Source organism: Falco naumanni, chromosome 1 (assembly GCF_017639655.2).
Source record: "Falco naumanni isolate bFalNau1 chromosome 1, bFalNau1.pat, whole genome shotgun sequence".
In the NCBI taxonomy this organism is placed as follows: Eukaryota; Metazoa; Chordata; class Aves; order Falconiformes; family Falconidae; genus Falco; species Falco naumanni.
Genome location: NC_054054.1, coordinates 100970873 through 100992196, shown reverse-complemented (window position 1 = coordinate 100992196; position 21324 = coordinate 100970873). Strand labels below are relative to the sequence as shown.

General features: G+C 43.5%; 1 protein-coding gene across 7 annotated transcripts in view; it reads left to right on the top strand.

The window, feature by feature from the left end:
• The first annotated feature begins 283 nt into the window (after nucleotides 1-283).
• The window catches only part of BAZ1B (bromodomain adjacent to zinc finger domain 1B), a 50465-nt gene continuing 29424 nt past the window's right edge, over nucleotides 284-21324 (top strand). For 3 of the 7 annotated variants that reach the window (XM_040612912.1, XM_040612952.1, XM_040612943.1), the window contains exons 1-7: nucleotides 285-555; nucleotides 6395-6511; nucleotides 8503-8647; nucleotides 9546-9744; nucleotides 13991-14112; nucleotides 14971-15168; nucleotides 17412-19107. In XM_040612912.1, the coding sequence (XP_040468846.1) occupies nucleotides 443-555; nucleotides 6395-6511; nucleotides 8503-8647; nucleotides 9546-9744; nucleotides 13991-14112; nucleotides 14971-15168; nucleotides 17412-19107 (2590 nt within the window). In that variant the 5' untranslated portion in view covers nucleotides 285-442. The other 4 variants (XM_040612924.1, XM_040612960.1, XM_040612921.1 and 1 more) reach the window with 3 other exon arrangements.

The window sequence follows — 21324 nt, the reverse complement described above, 5'->3', positions numbered from 1 at the left end:
GCGCGGCGCCGCCACGGTACCCGGATGGGCGGGGGAGGTAGGGCCGCGCCGCGATTGGCCGCCGCAGGGCGGGGGCGGGCGGGTAACGGGGCCACAAAATGGCGCTTCGCTCCCCGCCACTTACATAACGTGACCTTTCACCTCGCGCGCGGTGCAAGTCAGCTTGATGCGCCGACGGGCGGGGCGAGGCGGCGCGATGGGCGGGCGGCGTAGCCAATCGGGAGCCGGCAGTGTCGGCGACAGCCAGTAGGATGCCGGGGCGTCGGGGGCGGGCGCTGCGGGGCGGGAGGCAGGTTGGGGTGCGCGCGGCGCGGCTGGGCTTGCCGCCCGCCCGGGAGGGGGAGGGGAATCTCCCGCCATTTTTCAATCCTCCTGCCCGGGTCCCCGCCGGGGTCGTCGTGCGGATCTGCCGGCTCCGGCCGGGAACCCGTCTCGTCTCGGCATGGCGCCGCTGCTGGGCCGCAAGCCCTTCCCACTGGCCAAGCCGCTGCCGCCGGGGGAGCCGGGGGAGCGGTTCGTCATCCCCCACACGCAGGAGGCCTTCCGCACCCGCGAGTATCCGCCTGGCCTGGGGACGGGGCGCCGGAGGGGAGGGATCTGGTGGGGCCGCTGTCACCCGCCGCGGCTGCCGGCCCCGGGCCGAGCGCCCTGCCGCGATACTGGCCCCTGCAGCAGCCCCGGCCCTCCCGGGGGGCGGCGGGGCGGAACAAAGCGCGGCGACCGGGGCCGCTCGGCCGCCCTGGCGCCGGCTTCCGGCGGGGGGCCCGGCTCAGCTGCCGCCGGGCTCGGCCCCGGCGCCGCTTAGTGCCTGGCGGGGGCCTGGCGCGGTTTAAAAGACGGTTCCGGTCGGGGGGAGCGCGGCCGGGGAAGCGGGTCCCGTCGGGGCTGCCGGGCGCCGCGGGCACGGGCCGGTGTCGGCCGGGGAGCGCAGGACCGGTTCTGCGGGGTGCGGCGCCCGCTGACGGGGTATGCCCGGCGGGGAGGGGGGCGTTGGGACGGGAGGCTCCCACCGGGAGGACAGAACAGTGACAGAAGCAGGCTCTTGTGGAAAACCAGGGGTTTCGTTCTGGGTGTATGTTCTGGGCTGCTTTCGCATGAAAACCGCTTAAAAAAAAAAAAAAAGTGATTCCACGAGAGTCGGCGTGTGACAGCCCCGGGGCTGCAGGAAGCGACAGGCCAGGCGGGCGGAGGCACAGGGTGTGCGGCCGCAGGGGCTGGAGGGGCAGGACTGCGCCTGTACCTGCAAACTGCTGCTGCGGGAGGCTGGTTTGTTGTCTGTGTTATAATGATCAAAATCTGAGGAATTAAGGACTGCAAGTGAGATGGAAATGAATGTACCTCAGAGATCCAGGTGATGCTCAGGACAAAGGGACTCCAGAACTTACACGGACCCCGATACTGGAGAGTGTCCTGTTACTTCAGCATGAAGAACAGCCACTGAAAGGCTTTAGGAATGGTTAGGTGGGCACTTCTTCCTCTTCGAATGCTATCTGAGCGCAGATAGGCATTGCTGATGTATTTAGGCCAATAAAATGAGATTGGGTAGAGTGCTAGCTACTTGCTTTTTAACAGTATTTTAAATCAAAGCATTTAATCCGGCACTCAAAAACCTGCTGTTGTGGTGTGTGCAAACTGAAAGTAGCTCAGTCATCCATCTGACCAGGCAGAGACCTGTTCTGCCTTTCCTGTGAGGAGCAATCAGTGATCAAAGGCAGAGTAGTCTAGTTACTACTTTTGTAAAAGAGGATGTGGCTGTAACGTTCATCTGCCTTCTAGGAACAGCAGAGAGGAGTTATGGGACAGCTTCTGAGAGTACCGGTCTGTTAGTATGGTTCTTGTGGATCCCTGAGTAGATGGGAGGGCATGTTTCTGCAGACACTTGGATGATATTAACATTAAGGGAGAAAATGAATGGTTTTTCATCCCCAGAGACTTAGCTGCAGGGTCAGAAGGAAAGAGGCAACCAATGCAAGCACTGAGGTTCTAGAGAGATGCTCTTCTTTTGGAGAAAGTACTTCATGGGGTGCCGTGGGAGGTGTTCAGCCTAACATGTTCTAGAAAGTTCATCTTGGCAGATAAGATGGTATGAAGCTAAAAAGAGAAACTAAGCAATGCTGGGTTTCTGTCTTGCTTTGTTGACTGTGTATAAGCTAGGCAAAAAGTGGAACAGAAAATTGCAAATGAGTCAGTACGTCGAAGGGAGATGTTACTGAAGAAAGACTTGGGGTTTTTTTGGTCACTGCAGTTTGTCTTGCATAGTGCAGAGGAATGGCTTTTGTGGGTGGGAACAGCCAACAGAGGGTGTGTGTCAAGAGGTACCGGGGTCTTCACCCAGAGCAGTACTTGATGTTGCTTATGCCAAGGCCTTGCAGAATATGATCCCCTGAACTTTTCTTTTTCCACCTTGAAAAACTGTTGATCAGCTCTTCCCCTAAAGAGTATTCAGATTTTTATACTGCACAGCTACAAGTGAGGTGTTTGAAAGACAGAAAATGTTCTTAAGTCTTTTTTTTTTTTCTCTTTTATGTGTGTGTGAGGATTTGCAGCTGGAGATTGGGATACTGTATATGAGGAGAGATGTCTGCCCCATGGGCATGTACTATGAAAGTCTGGCGGCAGTAGACAGATGGATAGACACGTCATCAGAGCTCAGGTGTTTCTTTGGGTGTGATATTTCTTCGTAGTTTTACATGGTTTCCTTTGTCTGCCAAATCCCCCCAAAGCCTTTTAAGAGAAACCATGCCGTGTAGAGCCCGTTGTGTCCTGGCAAAGCCTTGGGCTTCTTGTGTCTGCCTCAGAGTGAGCCTTGCTAATTGGGTGGGTGTGGGGATGGGTGGATCGCTGGGCAGTTGGAGGTAGAGTCGTTCTTGCAAGAGCCCTGTAGGACCTGCTCTGTGTGAGATGTCAGGGAAATGCTTCACATGTGGTATGGTCTTTGCCTGATTGGTGTCATCTCTGTGCCTGGTCTGTGGCACATGTACTGAGCATTTGATGTCTAGCAAGCACTGGATTTGTTTCCTGGTGAGCAGATAATCTCTTCCATTAGTGTGTGGGACTGTGGCAGCATGTGCTGGGCCGTGCCGGCTGTGGTTTGGAAAACGGCACTAACACCTCAAGAGAGATGCTGGGTTCAGAGAACTGACCAGTCTGGGCTGGCAAGGAGGGGACTCTTTCAGCCAAAGCTTTCCTGCAACCATCAGTGTATGGTTTTGGGAAGCTGTGTTGCTGTCCTGCCCATATAAAAGCTTGCTGTCTGTCTTTAGTTAGTGGTTTTGTATGGTTTTGTATTACTACTTAATAGTAGTCTTGTGCAGTAGTTAGCTTGTTTACTTTTAAACATTTTTCTTTAGAAGGGTCCCTTGCTTTTATTGTAACTTAGTATTCTGCCTTTCAGCATTAAGTGATCTTCAGTGTGATGCAAACAAATGTGATGTATTAACTGTCACACAGTGGGTAGTCAGCTGCTTAATTTGTGTGTTATTCATGGCTTTTTGGGGATTATTCGCAAGTAACTGGTATGCAGGGTTTGTTATTTATTATTGTGTTGGGAATTTGTGGCAATGGCGGCTCTAGCTGTGTAGGGAGAAGGATTGGTTGTGGCATACCAGTAAGCCCGCACTTGTAGTCCTGAATCAGACCTGCTGAACAGTCTGAGATTTCTTGGGTTAGTTTCCAGTCTGAGTGGAAAGGACAAATATCGTCTGGGTAGTGGAAAGTTTGAGCTATAGTCAACTTTGCAAAAACATCCTCCTTTATTTTGACTTTGTGCTGGCTCCAGGATTTCAATGCAGAACCTGGCCTTGGAGCTTGTGGCAGAGCACAAAAGGCAGGGTGGGCACTGTGGGCATGAGTCTCAAGCACTGGTTAAGGAATGTGTCTAGGGGTCAATGTTAGATGAACTGACTAGCTGTAATTGGAATTAAATTGCAATTGAGAGGCAGAGTGGAGCTGGACAGGGAAATAGCTATACCTGCTGCTTTTATGTTTGCTGTTGATCTGAAAAATATGTGTCCTGATATGGTGCGATTAAGCTTGTTTTCATAGGTGTGTACAAGGAGGGGGAAATTATCAGTGAAAATTCTCATGGATCTTCCTGTCAGCATGGGAAATGGTGTTGGGAAGAAAGCTTATCTTTCAGTTATTTTTCAACTGGAGACGGGCATTTATGTGCTGTCCTGGCTGGAAGGAAAGGGAGGTTCTCACACATGGAGAGAAAAGAAAGTTGATAAATGTAGGAGTGAAGTAGACCATAGTTTATTTCCCAGCCATATCTCAAATATTTGTTTAAGGGTTCAGGACATACAGTCCAACTATAAGAAGTGTGTCTTTCCTTTAGCACTTGTGTTGTGGCAGCTGTGAGTCCTTTGTATGTAGGTGATGTCCCTGGATGTGCAGAGGGAAGGCCTAGTGGGTAGTGAAGCTGGGGTTGCTGAATGAAGCTGAAGGCTGCTGTTGCTTGTATGTTTAGGCTCCTGTCTGTGAGAACTGAATTTGGTTTTAACTCTTGTTTTTGTGGGAAACGCATAGGAAGGCATAGTATTATGGTTGCAATTTAGTCATTATTAAAGTGGTTAATTGCTGTAAATTCAAGGAGGACTCCAGGTTTCTTGTTTGATTCCCCCCAGATCAGTATTGCTACAAAAATTTGTTAAAATAGTACTTCTGGTCTGGTCGGCGGTGCTGTGCAGATGAGTTCCTCTGCAGGCTGTGGTTGCTGCTTGCCACTGCCTCACCTGCCTCTGCCCTCTAGCACTACTTGTTTCTGTGGAAACTTAAGCATCTTTGAAACCTCAAGGAGGGGTAAGAATTGGCCAGAGGGCTCAAAACTTAGTTGGGTGATGGCTTTGCAGCAGATGAGCAGTCTGATGAGCAGGAGGCTCCACAAGCAGGGCAAGCTGGGGAACCACGGGATTTCTCTTTTTGGTTTTTAAGGCCTGCTCCAGGCAGAGGGAATTCTGTCCTTAGTGGCAGCCTTGTCTGGAGATGGCTCTGTTCTTGGCTTATGTTCTTGCATGGCAGCAGTTGCTGTGGCTGTAAGATACTTGTATATCAACATCCACAGTGCAACTTCTGTACCTTGTTGCGCTTTACCTCGGGGCTGTGAAGAAATGTCCAAAAAATCTTTGCTGGAGTTGTAACTTGGCTTCCTAATAGAAATTAAAAAAAAAAAAAAAGCACTAAAATTGTCTTGAAAGACAAAGCATATGCAGGATATGATGAGCGATTTGCTGTGGCTGGTGATTCTGCCTTTGCAGGAGTGTGGAGAATCTGCTTGTTCCCACAGAGACTCTTCTAATTAGCACTTGTGCTGGAGCGGGCTGAGCTGTTGTAGTTGTTGCAAGTATGCTTTGTGTTCTCTACTTTTCTGCTGGAGAGTGTGCTGCAGGAAAAGGGAAGGATGCTTTTCTTGCCTCTTTTATAATTTCTCCACTTAAATTACCATCAATAAGCATATGGCAACTTAAGCAGGCTGCAGTGGGGTAATTTGGTATGGGTTTACACTGTGCTAGCTTTTCTAGTAATTGTGCCTGTACGTGTTTTATCTATAGAAAGTATGAAGTAGCTTATATCTGTTTACACTGACAGTTAATTACTGCCTAGGCAGAATTGGGTAGAGCACAGCCCCAGATGCTTACAACAGAGTAGCTAATGCTCTAATTCATAATGCTGTCTGTACTGCCGTGACTTGCCTGTGCACCCGTTAATCCTAATCGCCAGAATAACTTAACCTTGAGGCTGGTTGTGATATGGGAAGCAGGTGATGCAGCTGGTGAGAAAGATCCTCATGTTGTGCTAATGCAGGAGGTTGCTCTTGTTGGAAGCCAAAGGAAAGCTACTGGCCTTTCTAGTGATTTCAGTTTCAAAGCTTTTAGGGTTTTTTTGCTCAAAAGATTAGGGATATTGGGTAGATTGGTAATTTGCACCTAATGTTTTATACCACCCTAAGGCATTAGTACTAGTAGTTTCCCAACAGTTATTGTCAAGCATTTAGTGGCAGTCCATGCTGTGTCTCCTGTGTGTGCCTGTGATATTTTGTGCTGTTTTCCAATGAATCAGAGTGGAAAAGCTGAAAAGTAACTTAGCACTGCCACAAAATGTTCAGCCGTATGTATTCCCTGTGTGCAGTTCAGCTGATGGTGCTGTGGCACCTTCTGTATGCCCGTGCTGGACAGGATGGGCACTTAAGCTGCAGAAAGCTCCAGTGCATCCTGGTCTGAAAACCGATCGGATTTAACACAGCTTCTTCACGGTAGACACGGGGTCCAACTGTACTGTAGTGATCTTCAGCCTTTGAGCACTCCACTAGTAAGGGTTTAATTGAATTTGTCTTCCGCTACTGTGGTTATGCTTTTCACTGCATAAATCCTGTTTTCCTGAGCTGCCACTTCTACAGAGAGTATGAAGCGCGCTTGGAGAGGTACAGCGAACGAATATGGACGTGCAAAAGCACAGGAAGCAGCCAGCTGACGCACAAAGAGGCTTGGGAGGAGGAGCAGGAAGTTGCTGAGCTGTGAGTACCAGTGAAGAAATTGCTATGTGTCTGTCTTTAGGCATTGGGGCAGAAGAATGGACTTGGGAATGATATGCGATTGCTAGTTTATGAGGCGAGGTAAGTAGCTTTTTACTGGCTCTAAGTAGATCTGGGGATTCTGGAGTTCAAAACAAAGTCCAAATTTGATGCCATCACTAGTGCAGTTGAATAGTGCTGAATCTTGGTATTACTTGAACCAGAATAGTTTAGCATATGGTACTTGGCATATTTTAAAGCCCCTTAAATAATGGGAGTTTTTCAGAGAGGGGGGGAAAAAAATAAATCTTGAAGGAGCTAAAGTAAAAAAACAGTAAAAAGGGTCCGTTGGAAGTGTTTCACATCAACCCAGGTCCACAGCTGTAATTATTTTTTCCAGATCTGCAGTGGAATAGATTGTTATACTAAAAAAAACCACCAGCACTTTGGAGGGAGATTCTGGGGATCTGCTCTACTTGAAACAACAAAGAATAAAGGGAAACAAGCAAGAGTCGTTACTCTTTTCAGACCACCAGTGTTCCTCTGGGCTGCCATTTCCCTGACCTCCCCTCTGGCACTTGGCATGGGCCCTGAATCCTTGGTTGAGATCCAGCATGACCCGTGCCATAGTAGTGAATTTTCTGCAAAGGTGCAAGTCCTTGGCTCAACCAGCATATATAACTAACTTTGTGATTACCAAAATATGGGAATTATGCCAGACAAATGGCATGTTTCTCTGTTCTGTGAACTGATGACTTGGACTTCTGTGACTGTTTTTTTTTTTTCCTGGGTTTAAACTGGGGAGATTGTCAGCAGTACTGCCTAAGAGGTGCAGTTTTCTGCTGCCTTTCTTTCATGAAGAATCCACATTTCTGGTTCATTGACAGGACTTAATAGCCTTAGCCTAAGGAGAAATTAATCACATCCTTAAAGGCAACAAATAATGAACGTATTTGCTAATAGTCCTAATTTCTATGAGGTTGAAGTACTACTGTCTTCAATCTTTCTTCTCTAGTGTTGTTGTTTGAGCAGAGGGTGCAGAGCCAGCTTCATAAACTTATCCTGTTTCAAAAACCACTGGTCTAGTGCCACTTGCTTCTGGTTAAAAATGTTATGTTAGTTGACTGCTTCTGAAAACATTAAGAAATGTAAATGAAATATAAATGCAAGATTTCTCAATAGTAAGTTTAGCTATAGTCTCTCTAAATGGGGGGGGGGGGGGGGGGGGGAAGACTGTGAAATGAGGTTTTGGGCTTGTTTCTTTGAAATGGGATTAAAAGTTTCCCAGGCTGTTCTGGAACAAAATACTCCATTTTTCCTCCTTAGAGTAACTGGAAAAGAACTTTACTTTTTAGTCAGAAACCTTTGTGCAATATATTTCTTAGTACTCCTGTCAGCTAACTGACCTGATCTTTTAGGAAACTGGTCAGGTAAATTTGTAACAGTCCTTTCTCTTCCTTGAATGAAAAAGTTTGAAGATCATGATATGGTGAAACATACAAAATATTTTGGTCTAGAAAGATAATTTGATTGTGCAAACCTGCTGCTGTCTTCTTTACTGTGTTAGCAGTCTGTTTGGGGAGAAAGAAATGCTAAATGTTCATCAGCGTAGTGTTATTGTTGGAAGCACAAATCTTGAAGTAACAAGCCCCAGAATAATGGCATGGTCTTGGTATATATTTAACATCTAATAGAGAGGCAGTAATAACCAGCAAGAAAGGGGTCACCATCAGTGCTGCTCTTCCAGAATGCTTTATAGTGCTCCTTCTGGGAAGGACAAGTACAATTTATATTGTCATGCCAATTAACACCTGGGGGGGGGGGAAGCTGGGGGGATGGGCAGCAAAAAGCCCTTGGATGTTTGCATGCTAATGTGGCATCTGCCTCAAACATTGTTCTGGCTGTTAATGTTCCCAGAATTGTGAAATGGGAGGCTACTTTGCATTTTGGCTTTTATTCCCTGAATATTGAAAACTTCTTACATGCTTGTTCAGCTTGAAGGAGGAGTTCCCCATCTGGTATGAGAAACTGGTACTGGAAATAGTCCACCACAACACTGTATCTTTGGAAAAGTTGGTGGATGCAGCTTGGCTGGAGATCATGACCAAATTTGCAGTGGGAGAAGAGTGTGACTTTGAGGTAAGGATCTGTTTTCCATTTTATCCTGTGCTTTTGCACAGAGTTAATTTTGGGTATGTAAAGGTAGGAGATGGGAAGAATAGATTAGCCACTTACATTATCAGCAAGATGGTGAGAATTTATTTTCTTTAGAATCTCAGTGACAGCACTTGCTTTTGAATGCAAAATGGTTCTGGAAGCAGAGGCACATGGATGACCCGTACCGATAGCAACAGAAAAATTACTGATCTGTTTGTGTGCATGGGGAAGTAGAGATACTTGTTTTACTGCTTAAATGTGTCGTGGTCTATGTATATATTTAAATATATAAAAATACATAGTTAAAATAAGTTAAAAATTATCTTCCGTAATCTTTTCGCCTAAGGTTTTCCCAGGGGAAAGTAGTCTTAAACTAATGTAGCTTGAAGTCAACTGCTTACAAATCTCTAACAATGCTCTAATAATGAGAAAATTCTATGCAGAACTGGGAATAATGAAGAAAACCTAAAGTTATTTAAAATAATGGAAAATTTTTAAATGTCTTCTGTTAGCAATCTGTTTAGGACATACTCTCTCAGCTGGGGCTGCTGAGAGAGCATGCTTGCACCTTGCATGCACATTCTTCCCTTAGTCTAAGAAAGCAGCATTATTAAACGCTGGAAAAATTTGTGGACTGGCAGTTCTCTCTTCCTTAGCAATTTGCATAGAACTTCTAGGTAGGAGTAGTAGAAAGAAATCCTGTAATTGTTTCATGAGAGAGGGATCATGAGCCTCTCTGAAGGAGGATGTCAATTAAGTGTTTTGCCACATTGTGGTTAGTAGGTCATCTTAGCTGCTTTGTTTTCCTTCCTCTTAGTGTTAAAGCTCATTAGTTCACATCACTTGCTCGGGTTCAGTTTTCATCGATATTTCCATGCAGGTTGGTAAGGAGAAAGTGTTGCCTGTGAAAGTTGTGAAAATACATCCCCTGGAGAAAGTTGATGAAGAGGCATCAGAAAAGAAATCTGATGGAGCCTGTGATTCCCCATCGAGTGACAAGGAGAACTCCGGCCAGGCAGCCCAGGACAATCAGAAGGAAGCTATCCTGAAGGAGGATGAAAACAGGAGGGAATGTATAAGTAAGTATAGGACAGCATGCCAGTAGGTAGCACCTGGAAGTGAGTGTTTGAACCTACGTATGTCTTGGGCCTGGGCTGTCAGTATTGTATGTGCTGTTTAAACAGCGTTACGTAGCAAGAATTCTGAAATGGTCATTGTTAGTGGTGCAGCTCTGGCATCAGTGCTGTTGGCATTCAACTATTCTTGCCTGGTTTAAAGCAGAAAATCTGCTGTCATTCTAAGGCAGGGGTCCTCAAACTACGGCCAGTGGGCTGGATACAGCCCTCCAGGGTCTTCAATCCGGGCCCCCCTATTTACAGAACTCCCTGCCAGGGGTTGGGGGGGGAAACCAAGCAGCCGCAGATGACTGCCTGCCACTTCATCTGGGTGCTGACCTCCTGTTCAAAAAGTTTGAGGATCCCTGTTCTAAGGTGTAATACCAAAAGCTATGCATGAAACTTATAAGCTTCAAAAGGTATAACAAGTATATTTAGAAAAAAAAGAGGAGGGGGGAACAGCAAAGCCTCATGCAGAATCATAAAATTCTAAAGTGGCATTCATCCTCAGAACAAACATCTCTGGTTCTAAATCCTGTTGCTCTGCAGTCAGAGACAAGCTCTTAATTCTTTCATATGCCCAGCTGACATAAAAACTAAGGGTTTTTTTTTTAATTTTGGTTTATCCCCTTTCCAATTTTCAAGTGCCGAGACAAAATTAGTGCAGAAAAATACATATAAATTTTTTTCTAAGGGTTCAAAATAAAAGTATGCTTTGAAACATTGTTCCCTCTTTCATATGTGTTCTCCCTTGCTGCAGAACTAAACAGTGGATGTCCAGGGCTTTTCTTGACTCTGAGAAGCTACTGTTAAAAGAGAAAAGAAAAAATTGGTTTAGTGTCCTGTGTAACTTCTTAAAAGTGGAATTAGAGGAGTCTTTGCAAGATATTTCAAAAAGTGTTTTCAAGCAAACAAAAAAAAAACCCCAACCCCACAGCATAGCTCTAATCTGGATAGCTTAATTTTAAAGGCACATAAATGTAATCATTGATCACATTTGTAAATAGTCGCTCCAACATCTGTGGAAGGTGTATATATAACCTCCCCTAACATGGGGAAGAGGAAAATCAGAAAAGAGCCCAGCAAGTGATTAGCGAAGTCAGGAGAGGAAAACGAGTCTTACCAAGCTCTAGTCCCGGCTAGCCCCAAGCTTAGTAGTTGTCAGCTGTTTCTGATTGGCACTGGGAAAAGTTATGAGCCGTTTTGATTTCAAGGTAGTGCTCTGTATAACCAGGAAGGAAAAAAGTGTTGTAGAAACAATCTGGCTTTATACTCACCCTTTGAAACAGTAGCAGTGCTTGGAGACTTGAGAGGGACTAATGTATGATGCCTTCTTTGTTTGGTTGGTTTTTAGTGGGTTTTTTAATTTGTTTTGTTAATCAATGGTAGTCCTCTCAAACTACCTCATAAAGGGCATGGGAAGTACCTTTTACTTTAAAAATGTTCATTTACCAAATTTACAGTAGCATTTTTGGGCATGCGTATTTATAAAATCTACCATAATATTTAATTTATTGGTGTGCAGTATTCTAGCCAGCGGTGTTCAGCTGTGCTCTTACTGACGTTGTGCGTATAGCACTCTGAGATTGGAAGGTACTGCAGGACTGGGGATTCCTGCACCTTTTCCAGTGTCTGACTCAGCTGGTTACCTGGCCTGTGTTCAGTTGCCTCTGTAAACTAGGACTGTCTTACCCTTTCTGTAGAAGATGAAACTCAACACTTTCAATCAAAGATGCTAGCAGTCGTAACGTAATCGGTAAAAGCAATAAGCAGTTACTCAGTTACTTTTTTTCCTTGTACATGTGTATTTATTAAAAAGATATGTTATTGCTAATGCTTTTATATTCCAAGTTATAATAGAACATAGCTTTATAGTAAACTCATTAGTGAATCTATATTCCGGAGTCCATTAAAATTTGTTGTGTTGATGCAGCATACCACAGCATTAGTGAAGACTTGCTTTCATTTAGTAAGTTCAGGCCCTGAATTGCACGTGCAGGAGACTGTACAGTATCTGGAGGTACTCAGCAACACTTAATTTGACTTTTTCCTTTCTAATAATTTGCATACTTGACCACTGGTAATGTGGGTTGAGGTCACTATGCAAGAGTGAGCGTTTAGAAACAGGGTCTTTGCAGAGCAGTGTGTGACGTAAGAGCTGTACCTTTCTGCACACACGAGGGGGCAGAGTTAACCTTTGCATTTTTACTAATGTCAAAACTTGCTGATTTCGTTGGAGGAAAGAAGGGGCAGAGAGTGAGCTTTGGTCTCTCTGGTTAGGAGTCTGCTGTGCTTCAAAAGCTAAAAATAAGGCTTTGTACCCAGTTTTGTTGCATCGTATTTGCAGTCTGAAGTACCCTTGTATTCTTAGTTGCTTAGGGAGCGAACTCTGGGAAATCTGAAGAGGTGAGGAAGGGCTAGTTTTTCCTGCAAATGGGTGGTGAACTACTGCAGGTAGGTTCTACAGCTTGAGCTGTACTTGGAACTAATACTGCTTTGGAAAATCCACAGTAAGTGGTGAATAGGAGGAGACAACAACAGCACAGCTGCTTTATGAGGTTCCAGTAGTGTAGTGAATGTAAGTTTTATTACAGTGCAATGCAACAACCAAGAAGTATGCTTTTTGTAAAATAACTTTAGGAAGGAATGTATAGTTGTTTCTTTCCCTGCCCCCAAGTATCCAGGTGCTGTTTGATAGAATTCAATGTAGTCATCCCTATTTCTAGAATCTAGAAAGTAAATCGCAAAGGGGAGTGGTTACAGGCTTGTTGCAGAGGCAGCAGTGTAACAGAGTCCTTTAAAGTCAGAGCTGGGAGTAAGCAACACATTGTTATTTTTTACATACAAACTTGCTGTGTTTGTATGTAGATCCAGAAAAGACAACATTCAGCTGCTTGAAGGACATCGAGGCAGATCTTTTACAGAGCTTGAAATGTCTTGTATGTGACTTCAGTTGTGCTGTTGAGCAGAAAAATGTAGTTCGGTATTTGTGAACTTACCAAGATTTTTTTAATACAAATGTGGAACCAAAGCTGGCAAAAGTTATGTCTCGGCCTGACTTGCAATGAGAGAGTTCGTCTCCTTTCATGCGTGCTATCATTGTTAAAAAATTCAGGGGGGTTTATTTTGAAGAAAAACTTCTATAATATGCGATGCTTGGAGCAGAGGATTCTACATTGCGTTGTCTGAAATGTGGTCAGTAGCTGCTCACTTAGAAATACGGCACAGTGAGCTTGTAGCATCTGTGATCTGCTCCCTAGGTGGCTGATTTTGGAAGGCTGGGGAGGTGTGGGGCAGAACTTGGTTTTCTACCATGTAAGCTGTAATGCTGCTGAAGTTTAAATGCTATAGGGATTACAATATGATAATTTAAAAAAAATATCTATATATTTTAAAGTCTGACTTAGGTCTAGGATCTACTTGTATTCTGCGTGTACTTAGATAATTATTCTCACCTATCATGCTTACTTTAGTGTTTTCTTTGAGTCATAGCCACAAACAAAAACATTTGGGGAATCTCTTCAGTAAGCTTGGATTTTGTCTTAAATTATTCAGTTCGCAAATGTTAATCTAGAAATAACAGTCTCAACACCAGCTGGCAAGAAGGTATGATGCCTTTCTACTCCTTCAGTTACATCTCTCTTGAGAATAAAAAGACTGGTTGTATAAGTATGCTTAAAATCTCCAGCTAAACCAGCCCATACACGTAGGGCTCATAACTGTAAAATGCTTAACGACCACCAAAGTTAAATGATCTTAAAAGTTACTTTAATTTAGAGTCCATAATTTCTGCAGTAGAATTATTTCAAGTATGGCATGGCAGAGACAGCTAGGGCTCTCGGCAGAAGCACCCTAAGCAGGTTACTGTCTCCCTTGCACAAATTTTATAGACATTTTCTCCCTTTGCATAGGTAGTGCAGCTTACCATCTGTAAAGAGATGGATTTAAATACTGCAAGTGGTCCTTTATACTCCTTGAAGATAAGTGTTACCTCTTACTTCAGAACAGTGTAGGGACTCTGTTCCCAGCCTGCATCTTCAGGATATTTGTAAAACCTGATCGGGGATTTTTTCATGATGTTCTAGTTTAACCAAACACTATAGAGATGGCAAGGGGTGAGGTTTCCAGTCCAGTGGTAGTCTGGATTCTTTAAATATTTTTTTTTGGACTCTAATACTAAGGCACTTAATGTCTTACTTTGCTTTATCAGACGATCGAGCACGTAGGTCTCCTCGGAAGCTTCCCACATCTTTGAAGAAGGAAGAAAGGAAGTGGGTTCCGCCTAAATTCCTGCCACACAAATATGATGTCAAGCTGAAAAATGAAGATAAGGTAATTTTTTTGCTTGAATCCTTTTTATTAGAACAGGAATATGCAAGTTTAATTAAATGATCACTATTGGTGTGTCTATACAGCACAATGTGGTACTTCCTGCTGGAGTCATAGTACTGGAAGCAGGGTGGCTGTAGCTGACAATGAGGCTGACTGGGCTGGTGGTTTCTGTATATAATTGGGTTTTGTGTGTGGGAACACCTGACGGTTCCCTGGTACCACATGCTGAGTTACAGTGCTGCAGTAGCTTTAAAGCGGTTGCTGTTACTAGCTAATCTCTGGTCAGGCGGTTAATGAGACTTGGTCAGAGGTAGGCTAGTTAAATCATGAGTGGAAGTTGCTGTTTTTCTAACTGAGCTTCTCTGAGAGTCATAGGTAGCTGTGCTTCAGGAGGCTCTGTGTAGCTGCAGTACCACTGCATGCTTTTTGTCATCTGTTTGCTAATTTGACAAGGGAGGCAGTGCTGACCTCAATTTAATGAGTACTGCTTGTAGAGTTACTCCTCTGGTCTCAAGGAAAAAAATCAAAACAAAATAAACATTAATATGTAAAAGCTTTTAAATTAGTAGCGAGTACAAGCTGGAGGAAGGTCAGAGGTAAAGCAATGGCTTTGGCAAGAAATCTGCAACATAATGTGTTTTACTTTTCTGGCTAACTGAATCTCCTACTGATCTGTTGTGTGCCTCAGTTCTGCAAGTTCTGTTTTGTTTGTTCTGAGTCTTCACAACAGAGCTTTGGAAAAGCAAAGAGTTTGTGGATGTGAAGCAGTACAATGATTCTTGCTACTTTTAGCCATATGATATGTATTTATAATGTGGTTAGAAGTTAAGTATTAACAGTCTGTTTATTATCTCCCAGATCATCAGCAACGTACCAGCAGATAGCTTAGCCCGTACAGAGCGTCCTCCCAACAAAGAGATCCTGAGATACTTCATCCGTCACAATGCACTACGGGCTGGCACATGTGAGAATGCCCCATGGGTAGTGGAGGATGAGTTAGTGAAGAAATACTCTCTCCCCAGTAAATTTAGTGACTTCTTGCTTGACCCACATAAGGTAAGAGTTCCTGTAAGTGCCTCTTTGCATTCCCATCCGTTCCCCACCCCCCCTTAACAAGTCTTGGTAGAGGCTTCGGTGTGCCAGTTAGGTTTTGGTGCACCCAAGCTTACATCAACATCAATGCAGAACAGGAAGGCCCACTCTTTTGAAGATTGACCCTTTGAGAGGTGACATAGCTTGAATGTCTGAAACAGTGGTCTGCTTTGAAAATGTGAGGTGTAACTGCCTTTTCTTTATTTCCCCCTCCCCCCCCCCCCCCCCAAATAGCTTGTATTACTTGTCTACAAGTAAAGATGTGGTTTCCTGGTGTCAGACAAATGGCAGAGCTATGGTCCTTACCTGGTAATGTCAGTTATTGGGCCCTTTTCATGGTTACAATGCAAGAGCTGAGTGTATTTGACTTCATGATGATTGGTTCTCTTATGGCATTGGATTGAGTGATGGCAGATAACACAAATTTTGTACAGAATACTCCAAGTCACAGGGATGTTGTGTTTGGGGTTTTTTTCCCACCCAGCCCTTTGTAATGACCAGCCAAATACACTGTCAACTGAGTAAATGCCATATCATGAAATCTGCTGTCTCAAAATCCATCTTTGTGCGTAGAAAGTACTATTTTGTTCACTTACCAAAACTCACTGTCAAGTGTTCTTCTAAAACTAGAAGATATGTTTGCTCTATCCCTTTTTCCTCATCAGGAGGAGAACACTTTTCTAGCAAGCTTCTATGGACTCTTCTGGATGCTTGTAAATTTGCTTAAAGGGGAAAATAAATTCTTCATACTTGAGCTGTGTTCACCCTTGCTGTAATGTTTAGGGCCACTGCCTTGACAGAAATTAAAGTATTTGCTGGTGGTGTATACGGTTCTTTTATTCAGCATACTGATGCATAGGGATATGCCCTTAGTATAAGAAAAATGCACAACTAACATCTTTGGTTTGACTCTCAAAAGTGCTTAGCTTTGTGTTTGGGGTAACACTTTCTGTAGTCTGTTTCCCACTTGGCACAGTGATTAAACTTTTATGTTGAGGTTTTAAATTTTGATATGTGGCCAGATAATTTATTAATTCAGAATTAGTGTTCTGATGAAATAGCTTTGTATAAGTTGGATTATACTATATAAATTGTAGATCTAACATTTGTGAATTTGTAATTATTATGATTCATTTCAATGCTGGATGCTTTTTGCTTAGGTAATTCTCTTCAGCAAAGATTTCAACACAGAATTTTTTTGAAATGAAGTTATGTAGATACTGGATTTGGTGATTGTACAATCTTCAGTAAAAACTTCTGGTTTTACTAGTGAAGGCTCTTTAAACTAAAATGTTCAAGAGGGAATGTCTATGGGCCAGAAGATCTGCATTTTCCTATGGCAGTCTTAACTTGATCACATTTGTGTATGTCTGTTCTGCTTGCACCTTTTGCTGTGCTTACCACTGTGCAGTTTTTTATTGCTAAGGAATCTGAAATTTTCACCCCCTGATTTCTGGTGATTTTACCCATAACCTAAAGTTTATATCCTTGCATTTTATTTTTCACTTTTTGAAATACATTACTGTTCTGGGTACATCCTGACACTGAATTTGGGATGCTGAGATAGTTCTGAAATAATTCTCTTTGGCTCTGGGTTAAGCTGTCCTGTGCTAAAAGTGTGCTGTCGGGTTATTTCAGTAGCTTAAAAACAATCAGATATTCAGTCGCACTAGTTCAGAACTGACTCTTGTCTTGCCTTCATTCTAGATGCTTTCAGGCAGTTCAGAAGTCAGACTCTGAACTCCTGTCACCCATCTCTCTGTGCTCCTTCAGTTTTTTTCCGGGTGGTGAGGTGCGTGGGGTCCAGGACTGAAACCTACCTGACTCACTAAGAAATCTGTAGGCAGAGGAATAGTTGAAATTAATGTCAGTATTTTCCAGGTAAACCCCCTCCCCACAACATTTGAAGTAGAAGCAAAGTGGTTTTGTGTAATGTAGTTGGAAACTTTTAAAAATTCTTTGTGGTGTTTAATTTTATAAAGTTAAATGTGAACTTTCAGGAATGAGCTAATGACCTCATAACCAATGTAGTGACTACAGTGCAGAATATTGGAAGCTGTTGCAGGAGCCCGTTACCCTTAACATATTGAGTAGTCCTTGTTCATTGGAAAAATACATCAAAACCAGGCAAAAATAATTGACAGAAAAGGATCTAGTAACTTTTAACTTTAAATATTAACATAAAAGCATTCTTTCTTTAATTTCAGTACATGACTCTCAACCCTGCAACCAAGAGGAAGAGCTCTCGATCACCTGATAGAAAGCCTTCTAAGAAATCCAAAGCTGATGGATCATCCCTGGGCCAGCAACTGAGCCCTACTCTGTGGTGCCATGTGCATTTGGAGAAATCTATTGTTGGCTCGCCACTGAAGGTGAAAAACTCTAAGAATTCAAAATGTCCTAAAGAGGAGCTGGAAGAAGTGATGAAAATTGTGTCACCTGCTAAACTTGGTTCTAACTTTCACATTCCAAAGAGGAGCCAACTGGGAAAGGGCAGCAACAAATCCTTGGACAAAAAGCAAAGAGGCAAAAGGGTTCTGAATGGGCAGAAGTCATCAGGGAAATCAAAGTCTCCTAGGAAAGGCTTGAAGACCCCTAAGATGAAAATGAAACAAATTACGCTACTGGACATGGCTAAAGGTACTGCTAAGGTGTCCAGGGCTTCCAGGAATTCTGGAGGCACCCCTAGGTCTTCCAGCAAACCCCAGAAGCATCTTCCTCCTGCAGCACTCCATCTCATTGCCTATTACAAAGAAAATAAAGACCGGGAAGACAAAAAAAGTGCTCTTTCTTGCATCATCTCCAAAACAGCCAGGTTACTCTCAAATGAGGATCGTGCCCGTCTCCCTGAGGATTTGCGAGGGTTAGTACAGAAACGTTATGAGCTTCTAGAGCACAGGAAGAAATGGGCCACCATGACAGACGAGCAGCGAAAGGAGTACATGAAGAAGAAAAGGGAGAAGCTGAAAGAGAAACTGAAGGAAAGAGCCAAGGAGCGGAAGGAGAAGGAGATGAAGGAAAAAATGGAAAAGCAGAAAAGATATGAGGACCAAGATCTTAAAGGGAAGACCTTGCCTACTTTTAAATTGGTTGATACTCCAGAAGGACTTCCTAATACGCTCTTTGGGGACGTTGCCATGGTGGTGGAGTTCCTGAGCTGTTACTCAGGGTTATTGATGCCAGATGCTCAGTATCCCATTACAGCAGTTTCCCTGATGGAAGCGCTTTGTGCAGAAAAGGGAGGCTTCCTTTATTTGAACCGAGTACTGGTCATTCTTTTGCAGACCCTGCTGCAGGATGAAATTGCTGAAGATTACGCTGAGCTGGGCATGAAGCTTTCTGAAATACCACTTACTTTGCATTCTGCTTCTGAGTTGGTTCGCCTGTGCCTACGCAAGTCAGATGTGCAAGAGGAAAGTGAGGTCTCAGATAATGTAGATGAAAGCAAAGATTCAGGAACTTTTGAGGACAATGAACTACAGGATGAGTTTCTGGAGAAACTGGAGACATCAGAGTTCTTTGAGTTGACTCCTGAAGAGAAATTGCGGATACTTGGAGCACTGTGCCACCGGATTCTAATGACGTACTCGGTGCAGGACCATGTGGAGGCCAAGCAGCAGACATCAGCTGAGCTGTGGAAGGAGCGCCTGGCTATCTTGAAGGAAGAAAATGACAAGAAAAGAGCAGAAAAACAGAAACGAAAAGAAATGGTGGCCAAGAACAAGGAGAATGGGAAAGACGAGAATTTGATGGCAAGAAATGAAAAGAAAAAAAATGATATGATGAAAATAGAGCACCGGCTAGAAATACAAGCTGGTGATATGATCAGTGCTGTGAAGAGCAGGCGCCTTCATGCCATCCAAGCCAAGAAAGAGAGGGAGCAACAAGAAATACAAATGAGAGGTGAGAACAATACCAGAAGAGTAGTGTGTGTGTGTTGTGGAGTAGAGAGGAATAACTTAATGGCAAATCTAACAGCTTATTTTCAAGGCATGATGTGGGGTTTACTTACTGGAGAAGTTTAATTCAGCTGCTGTGGTTCCTGTGGCAGCTGAAAATCTGAAATGCTAAGAAAAAGCAGTAACTGCTTCTAGATTTCTATCTGTTGGCATCTTTTGTTGAGTACCTTTCTAACTGTGCCATGCCCAGGAAGGTTGGAGAACAAAAAATAAGTTTTGGGGACACAAAACAAAAAAAACCCAACTTGACTATGCCTGAACATCTTCTGGCTGTTACGTACACAGATATTTCCTGCCTAAAAGCTAGTTCCTACAGCTGCTGCTGACATGCCAATGCATGGCAGCAAGGCCAGCAAGGTTAGCAGCCCATCTTTCAGATAAGGACTTGGGCAATAAATTTCAGTTTACATTTTCTCACTTTAAAGAATTAAGTTAGTGTCCACTCAAACCTCTTATAAATAATGAGTTTCAATATCAAACTTTGTATGCCTCTGTGTAAGTAGTGCTTTTTGCTAAGGAGTATGGAATAAAAAAGGAGAAATACTTTGGAATTACACTTCAGGGATTTTTTTTTTTTCCTTGTAAATGTGGGTACTGGGCAGATGGAAGCAGGCAGGATAGCTCATCTAGGTTGTTACTTACCTGCTGAAACAGTTGAGGGACAAGCATCCTGCAAGGAGCCTGGCTTACACACCTTGGCTCGGATCTGGAAGTGTGTGTTCAAAGAGACCAAGAATAGGTAGATCATGTGGGATATCCTGGGGCTCCTAATGAAGTAGACTGGGTACAACCATGCCTCATGTTGAAAGTAAATAGATTTTTCAGATCTTCTGTTAAGAACTGTGAGTCTCAGAAGTACCAATAAACTGCTGAAGATCTGGAGTGCTGTCTTAATTCTTCAGAATAACAAAATACCAAATATCTAATGTGCTATAGCTGCATGGCGTGTTAGCCCTAATTCTTGTAGTGTTCCAGTTATTTGACAGCAAGTTCAAGTTCATGATAAGATTTTAGTGTGAAATTACAGTTTGGACACTATTCCTTGGGATACTTCTTGTTGTTCTCACTTGATAGTTTGTGGTAGTTACATATGAAGAAAAGCAATATTACATTGATGGAGGTAAGAACACTTACTTACTTGCTTGCATGCTGAGAAAGTTTAATTCATTCTTTTGGACTCCACAAGAAAAACTAGGTCTCTGGCAGGGAAGGAAGAATAAAGTCTTTCATTAAGGGTTTGAATTCTTATTGCTTCCTTTCAACATAACGAACACCAACATTTCAGGCATCCGGGGCTTCTTTTACCTGTTAAGCAGTTGCTACCAGGCATGAAGGTACCCTCAGATTACCAAAGATCCGGGTTAATGTTGATAGTGCAGTAGTTAGGGCTGCAGGGTTGGCAGCTCAGGGCTAATCTGTTCAGGACTTCAGAGTCAGGGGCTGGTGTGGTCTCAGGCAGTGGAAAAATAGTTCTGGATAGCCACAATGAGAACTGCACCAGTGTGCTCCTGCCATCACACCAGCTTCTTCAGCATGCTGGCTTTCATGCCACTTCAGTTGCATTTGCTTTTTGTAATGTTGGTATCTCTGGAGGAAGTAAGAGAGTAGCTGCTGACAAAACACATATTGTGCAGTGATTTTAATGTGTGTATATATATATATGAATAGTGAACCACTGCACAGTAGGTATTCTGTCAGCAACTACTCCTTTACATATATAGAGATATGTATCTCACAGTCAAAGGTTTTTTTCACCACTCTAGAAACATCTGTAACACTGGGAGAACTAACCTCTTTCAAGTTAAGCCTATCAAAATTGCAGTCAGTGCTACCAAACTAGTCTCAGCTCAAAAAAGAGCCCAGTGTAAGAAAGCATAATATTTTGTTGTTCTTCTTCTTTCTTGGCTTCAAAAGCAGTCAATGCAGAACTTCCTGTTGAGGTAACATGATTAATATCTGTATTTTCATAGTTGTAGAAAGCTGGCTACTTCCATTTCCATGTTACTGCAGCACTTACTAATTGTTCTTTGCCTCATCGCTCCATGAAGCAATAGCCCCCAGCATGCTGGAGAAGAATGGGGAGCTGGAAGCTTATACAGCTAACAGAGCCTGCTAGAGAGGAGAGTGAGACTAGCTTGCCATTGCAATGGAAGATGGCATG